Source organism: Dryas octopetala, chromosome 8 (genome assembly GCF_963921425.1).
Source record: "Dryas octopetala chromosome 8, drDryOcto1.1, whole genome shotgun sequence".
In the NCBI taxonomy this organism is placed as follows: Eukaryota; Viridiplantae; Streptophyta; class Magnoliopsida; order Rosales; family Rosaceae; genus Dryas; species Dryas octopetala.
In genome coordinates this window covers 17,726,190-17,737,575 of record NC_141373.1, presented here as the reverse complement: position 1 = coordinate 17,737,575, position 11,386 = coordinate 17,726,190, and the positions used below count along the sequence as shown (strand labels likewise).

Genomic DNA, 11,386 nt, shown 5'->3' with positions numbered 1-11,386 from the left:
TTGTAATTCAATAAATAGACAAACATACTGATTGCATAAACACTTGAAATGATGACCCTTTAATAAAATGATTAAACGATTCTTAATTTGTCAAATATTTTGCACGAATGATCCTTATATAGAGACTTAGAAAATAGACGAATTCGATCATCAAATTACAATGCAGAGTGAATCTCACAAGCCATACCTCATTATGTTTAAGATAATATATACCTCAATGGAAATGGCCTATATATATTAATTATATATATGAAAAAATTGACCAAAAAAAATGTATATATAAAAATGAAGTCATGCCTAAATTGGTGGAACAAAAAAAGGAAGTGGAGGGGGTGGTGGGATTAGTAAGAGGGCTGCTATATGCACACCCTTTTTCCTATCATTACCCCATATTTTGAAAAATATTTTAAATATTTTGAGAATTTATTTGAAAAATAAAAAGGTTTTGGGTTAATTTTTAATTTTTGTTTTAAATTGGGCTTGACCCAAAGTTGACTTTTTGATTTAGTGGGCCTTTGACTTTGGTTTTGGACTTGTTAGACAGGTCTCGAGTCCACGAGTCTGTAGACGCGAACTGTACGTCTATTGAAGTTACAGTTTGAGAGATATAGACGTGTGAAGTCAGGGGCATTTTCGTAAAATTTCAACAAAGGGTTTTAAAAACCCACTTTCAGAAAATCTCTCATTTCTCTTTTTCTCTCTTCTCTCTCCTCTCTCCTCTCTCTTCCCTCTCCCTATGTGCGACCCAGCCGACCACTACCTCCTTCGTCGGCCATTCTCTTAGCGACCTAAGGCCACCAACGCACTCCCCTCGTCGGAGCCGACCTCCTAGTGGGGTCCGATCATTCATCCAAGCCGTGACAACGCCACAACATGGCAAGACCTGATCGCCACCTTCGTTAGCAATCTGCCTTTTTCGACTACGTCACGAGGGCGAACCACCCTTAACCTCTTCCTCTTGTTGTTCTGAGCACAATTGTGGTGCTCCCTTCCCGAGATGACCACCCAGACTGGAGAATTGAAGAGTTAAAGGCTATGACTTTTTCGACGAATTTGACGGTGGATTCTGTCGATTGCCGAATTGGAAATCTGAGCAAAGGCGCCATGAAGGGCAAATCAATCTTTTCACAAAGTTGCACTGTGAGTGAAACTGTCTGTATTGTTGAATTGTTTGTCGTATGCTATGATGGTAAAGAATAGGATGTATCCTGCGTAGAATTTGATGATTTTGAGTTTAAGTGATTAAATGAGGATTTTGAGCATAAGTAAATAATTGGAAATTATTGAGTTGACATGAAATTATTGATGTTGAGTGAATTATTATTGTTGAGGATAAATGTTGATGTTTAGGCAAATGTTTGCCAGACTGGTTTATTATTGAGGAATTATTAATATATGAGGATTATTTATTTATGCCCAAGTGTTATTATTTATGGTTTATGTTGATTATGGTGAATTGAGGAGATATGATTTATGCCTGATTGATTGAGTATTATTCTTTGAGGTTTATGTTTAAGTTGTTTCACTCATATCAGCTATATGAGCTTATCGAGTTTGTTGTATAACCCGGTACACCATGGTTGTGGTGTAGGTTTATATTTTGCAGGATAAGCAAGCTGAGGAGTCAGTGGGAACTGGGGAGAAGACGAGGCAGTAGGACCCAGCAGTTTCAATAAAAATGTTTTTAATGACAACAATGATTTATTAAATACTTGTGGGCTCATTAAAAGTGAATTTAAAGAAATGTTTTAGTTTTTCACGAGCCCGGAAAGAGGGGAGTGACATTGAACCCAACCCATCCCCTGCACACAGCCACCCGGACTTGCTGGAGGTGGCCAGCTCATCTCTTCCTAACCCTCTTTCTCTTCCCTCTCTCTTTCTCTCTTCGCAGCCACCTAGCCGGACGGAAAGGGAGGCCGGCGACCTCCAGATCAGAGGTGAGAAACTTCCTATCTGGAGGCCGACAAGCTCGCTGGCCTCCTTTTCCGTTTGGCTAGGTGGATGCGAAGAGAGAAAGAGAGAGAGGAAGAGAAAGAAGAAGAGAAAGAGAGAGAGAGAGAGAGAGAGAGAGAGAGAGAGAGAGAAGGAGGACATCCGACGTCATCGAGGGATCCGACGCCGGCGACGAAGGTGGTGGCTGGAGGAGGCTTGCAAGGGTGTGTAGTTAGGTATTTTTAGTTTGTTTTGTCATTTTCTTTTATTTTCTGTCCTTTATGGTAATTTGGTTTTGTTATAATTGTCATTTCACAAATAGATAAAGTGGGTGTGTAATGAAAGGACGACCGGTGTGCATATTGCAGCTCTTGATTAGTAATGTTGTAACGGGTATAAACGGAAATACAAGGTTCAATAATTTTTGTCCCTTTCTTTTATCTTGTCTTTTTCTACTTTTGTCTTTTTGTTAATTGGTTGTGTACTCACTATGATCAGTCGCTTACTTTTTCAATATTTTTAATAGCCCTAGGATCAACTAATGATCTAATGGTCTAGAAGCATCCACGTCACTTGATGAATCACGACATCAAAGAATTGTAGAATTGTCCCATAAAACTTGGACAACTTATTAATTTTAGTTTTACTCATCTTTCGTAAGTACACTGTACTTGCAAGGCCATGGTTTACTTATCTTGTACACACTCATTCGTGGGTAACTTTTTTATAAAACCATCGACAGCCACTGTTAATTTTATCTTAAGCTCTTAAGTCCTTGTACCCATTTCTTTAAAAGAAGAAAAAAAAGAGACCTTGTATCCGTTAAGAGCCTGAATCATAAAGGTTTTCATTGACAGCGGTTATATACACTCTTAATTTCCTCACCTCGCACTTTTTGAAAAAATTATTCTGTAAAACTGATATATTAACACATAATATAACCAATCTATGTGTTATAATATAGGTGAATGTTATTAATACTATACTCTACTAATATAAACACATCATCTAATAATATCCTTATACGTTGAATTAATTATACTACGTGATGATATATCAATTATACCCTATAATTTTTCCATTCATTGCTACACACCCACGTCATTTTTCATTTTACACAACTTCTTAAAACACACCCAAAGATTTTGAAAATACCTTCACTACACTAAGAGAAAAAAAAAAAAAAAAAAACTTAAAACACATAGAATTCCAACCCTAATCACAGTTGCGGTCACCTCTGCCGTCGACAGTTGGACCCACACCGCAAGGCCTTCTTTCTCTGTCCGGCTTTCTCTTCCTTTCTCTCTCTTTTCTACCCAAGAAAAGCCAAAAAAAGCAAGAACAAAACCCATCACCCGACCCCACTCTCTCTCTCTCTATGTTTCTCACTTCGCAGTTCTTGCCAAACAAAAAGGGAGACCGGAGACCTTGTCTGCCTCCAGATACCCGGAAAAAAAAAAAGTGTAAAACAAGTTCACAATAAGGAACTTCATTCAATTCAGTTACTAGGAGACTTTCCCCCACCAAACTAGTAATAAACACATCTAGTTACAAAAAGAGCATCTAACAATTGTGAAATATAAAAGCAACAAATTCTTTAAAAAGGAAATATTCCCTCCAAGTGAAAGTAAATACATATATCGGATCCCAGAAAAGAAAAATATAAATTCATAGACAATCTCTAGCAAGGAACTACAAGCAAGCTCTCCTTAAACATAAACATATCCCTAACCATCAATCTTATATTTTGAGCTAAATATAAACTAATTCCAATCCCCTACTTCACCCTCCCTTAAATAATTGGGAAAACGAGGTTTTCATACCTGTTAACTACATACAGCAACATAAGGCTCTCTACCTCCATCTCCCTCAATGAACACCATATTTTTCTCAGTCATAACTTATGACTTAAAAGGAATTGCCCCTAAGGTTGAAATTTCTTTCTGTTCTCTGAATGAAATACCACAGTAGCTCTCAGAAAATGATAATCATCAGGAGGACATCTCTAATTTGGACAATCAGATTTCAAGTAGAATTTTTATACATTTTCCTCCCTATGTCTTAGAATGAAGTTTGTTTTCCACGCCACACCTCAAGCATATACATTCTCTACCACTGCAATGAGCGAACTCTCCGGAGGACACGCGATGGTCTTCGCTTCTCCACAACCGGAATGACATTTTCCATCAGCTGCATCAAAAGTACACAAAAGGTCAACTGCATAACAACTAATGACTACTACAAACTATATGTTCCTCATCTCCCACTCTACCCTATTCCTCTGCATCAAATTTTCATCTAATGTCACTCATATTAGACTATATAAATGATACTAAAACCAATACTCATGTGTTCCAATTACTTAAAAAATGAACACCTATTCTTCTCTTCCTCCCTTACAAACAATAAAGATGTAGACACATTCTTCGAAAAAATTAGCTTAAAAAAATTACATTCAACCCACTTGATTATGATCCACTGCTGATCCATTAATCTTCAAAATTTTCCACTTCTACATTTTCATGAGAAAACAAGAATTACCCACAAGTTTCTCAGAGTGTATTAAATTATTGAAGATAATAGATAGATCAATTTCTATAAGCATACAAAGAATAAAATCTAAAAGCATGTGCAATATCTGTAATCAGTTCTCTTGTGTATTCTACTAAATATATGCATCTACTTAGCAAACCATCTTTGGTCATTATAATGGTTCTTCATATTGATTGCCTTGACTGCTCTAAACCCAAAGCTTAAATAACCTAGAAAAGCACCTATATAATTTGGGAGAGAGGATATGTTCCTTGTGTAATCATATATATCATGGTGAAACTTTCCTGTTATCTTCCCCGTGGACATACACAAGTACCCATCCACATATATTGTTTGTGTGTTTTTTCAATCATGATGCCCATAAAATTACATTTCAATAATGAAAAGGGCTGTCGATCTATTTCTATTATTTCAAAGGAAGTTCAGTAACCCCCCCCAAAAAAACAAAAAAAAAACAAAACAAGAACCTTTGTGTTTACCTTTAGGAGAATATATTTGGCTAAGTGTTTGGTAATACTTGAGCTAAAACTTCAGCATCTCACTTAGTACGCATAAATTTAATTGGCTATAATATTATCATAATTTAAAGAATGAAACAAATGTGTAAAGGTTGGTCAAAGAAAAATCCCACTCATGGGTTTTTGTCCATCATCAAATGAAATAATGATTGAAAATTGGATTGACTGTTTAGAGAATTGGATTATCATGATTGAAAATTAGAATACATTGTTTTCCTTCTTTTTTTCTTGTTGGGAGGAGGGGGGATTGACAGATGATCTTGTAAACTGTTGGAAAATTTAGAGTCAGAAGAATTATTGTATATACAAAAACCATAAGTAGAGGTCAATTTATTTCTTTTTGAATTGACAGATGATTTGGTACACTTTGTGTATTAAATAATTTAGATTGACAAGAAAATCTGATGCAGGAGCATCTCCTAGGGTTCCAAGACTTATTATTTTTTTTTTTAGTAGCTTTTTAATTTTTATTTCCTAGCTGGATTTAGAGTCTAGTTTCCTTATTTCATTAGGTCTTTTAAGGTAATTTTACTTTATGTTTTCCTAGTTAGTTTAGGTTTATGCTTTTCCTAGTTATCTTAGGTTTATGTTTTCCCTATATAAGCTTAAGGCTTAGGTTGTAATAGACAGTTTTTGGCATAATGTTATTCAGAGATTTCTGATGTGAGAGCTTCTTTTGGGTTCCTAAACTCATCTATCTACATTCCAACTTTGATTATATAGCTTTATTCTCTTCTCTTCCTATTGTTTGTTGCTGGAAGTATTCTCTACAGTGGTTTTTTGCCCTAAAACTACAGCTGGACAGCAGCCTTTGCTCCTGTCCTGCATCAATTGGTATCAGAGCAAACCCTGGTTGCAAACCCTAGTTCTGCACTATTGGCTGGACGTGGTAGAGGCCGGGGACAAGGAAACCAAGCTCTACAAACAGAGATGGCAGAGATGTGGCGCATGATCGAAGTTCTGTCAAGCGCAGTGGAAACGCTCCGACGACAGGAACGTGCGAAAGCCCATATGGAGATTCCGGAAGGCGGACGCAACCCCTCGGACATACCGGAAGGTAGTCTTGAGGATGAAAGTTTTGTGGAAGAATTGGTCGGTTCTGATTATCCAGGTTCCGCTTATGACGGTGTTGAATCTGAGAATGGTGATAAGGTCTATGGTGGTTCTCATGAGTCGGATAGCCCTTTTGAAGAAACTTTGGATGACTTGGAAGATGATAGTTCTCTAAATTTAGATCTTCCTCCAGTATTTGATATTTGTCTAGAACATGATTGTGAAGCTTGTTATGTTATTTGTTGGGGGCTTGAGAAAACTTTTGACAAAGAACCTGGTGAGAGTAAAGAAAATGTTGGGTCTAAAATTTTTTTGAAGGAAGGGAATCAATATAAATTTGAAGATAAGGTGGTACATGTAATTCTTGAAGACATCATAGACGATGAGCCCACAATCCTAAAGTCCCAAGACTCTATAGGAAATAATGCTTCTGAATATGTTGATTTCATTGGAGTTGATGCAATGAACTTCAAGATTGCCAAGAACCTGATCGATTTTGTAAATCAAATGAAAACTGATGTGAAGAAATTATGGGATGCAAGATTGATCATGGACAATAAAGCTAACTGTTCAAGAAGGATTAAATATTCCAAATATCTCTTTGTTTGGAAAGGAAGAAATCAATTTCAAGACTATAAGTTCAAGAAGAGTTTATCTGGATTATCTGCAGAAGTTGTGAAGACTTACTCGCCGGAGTCGAGTTTTTCCCAACCCAGTGGAGTTGATGCAGGAGCATCTCCTAGGGTTCCAAGACTTATTATTTTTTTTTTTAGTAGCTTTTTAATTTTTATTTCCTAGCTGGATTTAGAGTCTAGTTTCCTTATTTCATTAGGTCTTTTAAGGTAATTTTACTTTATGTTTTCCTAGTTAGTTTAGGTTTATGCTTTTCCTAGTTATCTTAGGTTTATGTTTTCCCTATATAAGCTTAAGGCTTAGGTTGTAATAGACAGTTTTTGGCATAATGTTATTCAGAGATTTCTGATGTGAGAGCTTCTTTTGGGTTCCTAAACTCATCTATCTACATTCCAACTTTGATTATATAGCTTTATTCTCTTCTCTTCCTATTGTTTGTTGCTGGAAGTATTCTCTACAGTGGTTTTTTGCCCTAAAACTACAGCTGGACAGCAGCCTTTGCTCCTGTCCTGCATCAAAATCAGAATATTATAAATAAAATTACTAAAGGGTCAATTTGTCATTACATTGGTAGTGTTGAGAGACCATAAAACCCCGTTATAATGAAAACCACCAGCAAAAGAATAAGAGATTTCTTCTCTCTTATCTCATTCTTTAAATTTCTTATAGCATTCTTAATATTTTCTTGTGTGCAAGGAAGATAATTTCTAAATACCTAATTCTAAACATTAAGCTACATCTATGCCTGAAACACCGTTCAAAAAGAAGGGTTATAGTGTAGACTTTGTATCTGTTTCTTTTCTTTCTTTGGGCAGGAGTGGTGAAATAGTTGTAATGTTTCACTTGTAATTTTCTGCATTCTTTCAAATTCATTTTATGTAATTTAATGTTTCTCATTCTCCCTCCACCCCTCCCCCTCCCCCTCCCCCTTTTCCCAAAAGGAAAAATAAAAAAAATCACCATAGCCTAAGACCATTTCCCAGTTAAAATGCAGTCACTTGCCATATCAATGAATAACTAAGAACAGGAGTGAAATGAGTACCTGCTTAAGCCTTTCCTCAGTCCTCGCAGCCTGCAATAGAAATCTTTGGTTAGACAATGGAAGATGCAATAAATGTCAAGTCTGCAAAAGAGAGCAAGTGAAACATAGATTACTCATGAACCTAGTCAGTCAATCTTGGTGCGTGTTCTATTTGAATTCTAGTTAGTCAGTTTGTACTGGGCTCTGTTTGGCCTGGCTGGTTAGGCCTCTTGTCTCTTTTTGCACTTTTTGTACTGCTTTGCAGTTTGTTTGTTGTTTATAATAAAATTTCAACTACAAATTACAAGGTCTTTGTATCAACTTCAAAAACCCAAACACATAAAAGTCAGATAACTGAACGGTACATGATTTTGCTCCTATACACACTCATGAACCTAGTCATCATGTGCATATATTAGAATCTCCAAAACCATACTGGATATTGTTCCTCTTTAAATTAAACAGCATTAAGCGCTTATTAGTATACTAAGCCAGATGAAAAAAAGGCTGCAATCGAGCCAACAAGCCAAGTACTAAAAGTTCAAGATGAATTTGTTTGAATTTTTATCAAGCACAAGCTTATAACGAAACAAAAAATCTTGTTCAAACTTGGTTCATTAATTTTTTTGAGCAAGCTAGATTTTTCCAGGAGCTCAGAGGCTTGATTAGTTCTGCTTCCTTACGGATCAAATCATGTTTCAAATTTACACGTTATATGGAATTTAAACTAATTTGATGTACTTGAGTTAAATTTCAAGTAAATTTACTCAGATTCTCCTATATAAATTGTCAATTAAGAACACTTAAATTACATATTTAAGAACCTCAATGAGTTATCTGTACACTGTAGAACAAATAATGAAATATAATTCAATATTGTATGCATGTATACATATAATTTGGATAAATATGAATGTATATATACACATAACATACATATATACATATTTCTAACTAACAATCTTTTTTTTTTGGGGTATGATAACTAATAATATTTAGTCAAGCCTCTTACTAAAAGATTGTTCATAAAACAGAGCTTGAGCTTAAATTAATTACCAATCATGCTTCACATAGGGGCTTGAGCATGTCGGGATGACTAAAAGACAAGTATAAACAAGCTTGAGTTTTGTTCAATTACAGTGAAACATTGACAAATGATGAGTCTTTTTTAATAGGACAAATGATAAGTCTTGAATGGGATGAAACGGGAAGGTGTAATGGTATTTGCTTAAAGCATGTACAAGGCTTTAATGCAACAAAATTGGAACTTGTAAACCACACAATCTGTATCGAAATTCATAGATGAAAAATCAACAGCTCATCATGAAGGGTGATGATAGTTATAATTGAGTCATGAGAATGTCTTTCATCACCATATGCTCATTTCTGCCTAGTTTACTCAGATGACATCAGTCCTCAGCATATACAGTTTTTACTATTTTCCCAGTGTTTCATTTCAATGATCTGATCAACCGTCTATGGTTGAAATAAGTGAATAATAGGATTCACAATAACAAAGTATTAAGAAAAAGAAAAAGGAAGAGGATGAGGTCCTGAAATTATTATTACTAACATTTATAAAAGTAGTTTACACAAACAGAAACAGAAGGTGAACAAAGTCAACTAAAGTCATATAAAAATGGAGATTTTCTGGACTTGGCTATTTGTAATTGACATAAGGTTGGCAGCCTTCGAAAACGAGACGGATGAAAGAAAAGCTAGTGTTGTTGCAAAGATTTTAACATGTGGTATTGAACCATTGTAACTTACTATACTGAATACTGATTGTGGCTATAATACGGCTAATTGTGTCCCCATAACCCTAATGCTACCAACAGAGCGAAATTATAAAGCATAGAGTTGTGCAAATGACCACATTACACTACCATTTAGTAGTAGAAAAACACATTTCTCAACAACACAATTCAATAGCCAACTCCAGTACGGTACAATACAATACCGATTTCATTACCTTCTCTTTCAAAAGCCGCTCGTTCTCCTCCTCTAATTTAACTGCCAATGACTCCAATTCAACTTGGTAAGCCTAAAATCCGAAAAACACACAAACAGAAAAACAAAAAACACAAAATAAGTTCATCAAACAAACCAAAATTCACAAATTGGGCTAAAAAATAAAAGAAAAAAGAAAAACCCCATTTCACCTGCTTCCGCTCTCTGGACCTCGCGGCCGACTCCCGGTTCTTGATCATCCTCCTCTGTCTCTGCTGCGTCGCCTTATCCAAGGGTTCCAAAACCGCACGCCCTCTCTTCCCTCTCCCACCCGTTCTTCCTCCTCCTCCACTTGCAACCACCTCGACCCCGTTCCCGAACCCCATTATGGACCCCTCAACCTTATCAATGGACTGGAACGGGCTGAGCGGGATCGAATCGAAAGAAAACACTCCACCGCTCAATCGCTCGGTCTCCGGCGGAGGCGGAAGAGGAAGCGGCAAATCCTTGATATCATCTTCTTGGACGGCCCCAGCCCTGGCCAAAAAGTCCTCCAGAGTTATCATTTCATCAGTTGTCTCTTCCTTACACTCCTTCCGAGTCCCGCCAGAGACAATTTCTTGCCAAACCTCGTCGACGGTCTTTGGCGGTGGCGCCGAGGAGGGTACGATGGCGGAGTTGATTTCAGAAACGGCGTCGATTAGGGTTATTTGGGCGTCGAGGAGGGTGGCGTCGGTGGTGAGGTTGTTGGAATTGGAGTTGTAGACGTCGCGGAGAAGGCCGTCGACAGTCATCGTCGAGCCGAGACTATGCGGCGTCGTATTGGTGTTGTTATGATGCGACGTCGTATGGCTGTTGTTTAGGGTTTGGGGAGCGGAGGAGGAGGAGTAAGATGCTGAGGGTTTGGGTTTTGTAGACGGGCGCCGTGAGAGATCCGAGTTTCGTGATTTTGACGACGACGACATTAGTTTCGACGACGCCATCTTTTCCGCCGTATCCAATTTCTTAGGGCTCTCTCTCTCCAGACTCTGTCCAATCTCTCTCTTTCTCTCTCTTCTCTTTGTGGTTTTTTTTTTTTTTTTTTTTTTTCTGTTTGGGGTTCAGACTCTGCAAACCTCAGACGCAGCAGAGCAGAAGCGAGCAGTTTCCAGCACCTGCATTTTTTGGTTACCAAACTAGTTTCTTTTTTTTTTTTTTTTTTTTTTTTTTTTTTTTTTTTTTTTTTTTTTTTTTTTTTTAAGATTGCACTATGCTGTGGGTTCTACGCCAAATGGAGCAGTCAGAGAGGCGGGTGTACTGAAAATGTATGCACTATTGTTGTACTGTACATTTAGTCGGTTTTTCTAAATTTTTTGGCCGGTTCGTTCCTAAAATGTGGTTGACTCGGACTGCACAGGGATTTGCTAAGTGCGATTTGGTTCGTAATATAGGATAGTATAATATAGCATTGTATAGTATTGTACTGTATAGTATTACCTTTAATACTATCAAATATTTGGTATTGTACACTTTAATACTATCAAATGTTTGGTATTGTACATAACTGAAAGTTGGACAAAATTATATTTTGTTTAGTGTTGTAATATATAGTACAATACTGTATTATTATTATTATTTTTTTTTTTATGCAATCACAATTGCTGTAGATTCGTTTATTTTTTTATATTTTTTTATAAATTGACACCAACCAAATATAAGTAGATGAGAAAATACCCAAGGGAAAATG

General features: G+C 36.7%; 1 protein-coding gene across 3 annotated transcripts; it reads right to left on the bottom strand.

Annotated features, from left to right (window-relative positions):
• Positions 1 to 3,490: 3,490 nt before the first annotated feature.
• LOC147277710 (G-box-binding factor 4-like) lies at positions 3,491 to 10,787 on the bottom strand. 3 transcript variants are annotated; one of them, XM_086254442.1, is made up of 5 exons: positions 9,873 to 10,786; positions 9,683 to 9,754; positions 7,732 to 7,761; positions 4,386 to 4,444; positions 3,491 to 4,122 (listed from the first exon to the last, which is right to left on the bottom strand). In XM_086254442.1, exons 1-4 carry the CDS (start codon positions 10,641 to 10,643, stop codon positions 4,388 to 4,390), a joined length of 930 nt encoding a protein of 309 aa, XP_086110568.1. In that variant the 5' UTR covers positions 10,644 to 10,786; the 3' UTR covers positions 3,491 to 4,122; positions 4,386 to 4,387. The 3 variants fall into 3 exon arrangements, with proteins under 3 accessions (XP_086110568.1, XP_086110566.1, XP_086110567.1); XM_086254440.1 differs by having other exon boundaries at positions 3,493 to 4,122; positions 4,397 to 4,444; positions 9,873 to 10,787; XM_086254441.1 differs by lacking the exon at positions 4,386 to 4,444 and having other exon boundaries at positions 3,494 to 4,122; positions 9,873 to 10,784.
• Positions 10,788 to 11,386: the final 599 nt, after the last annotated feature.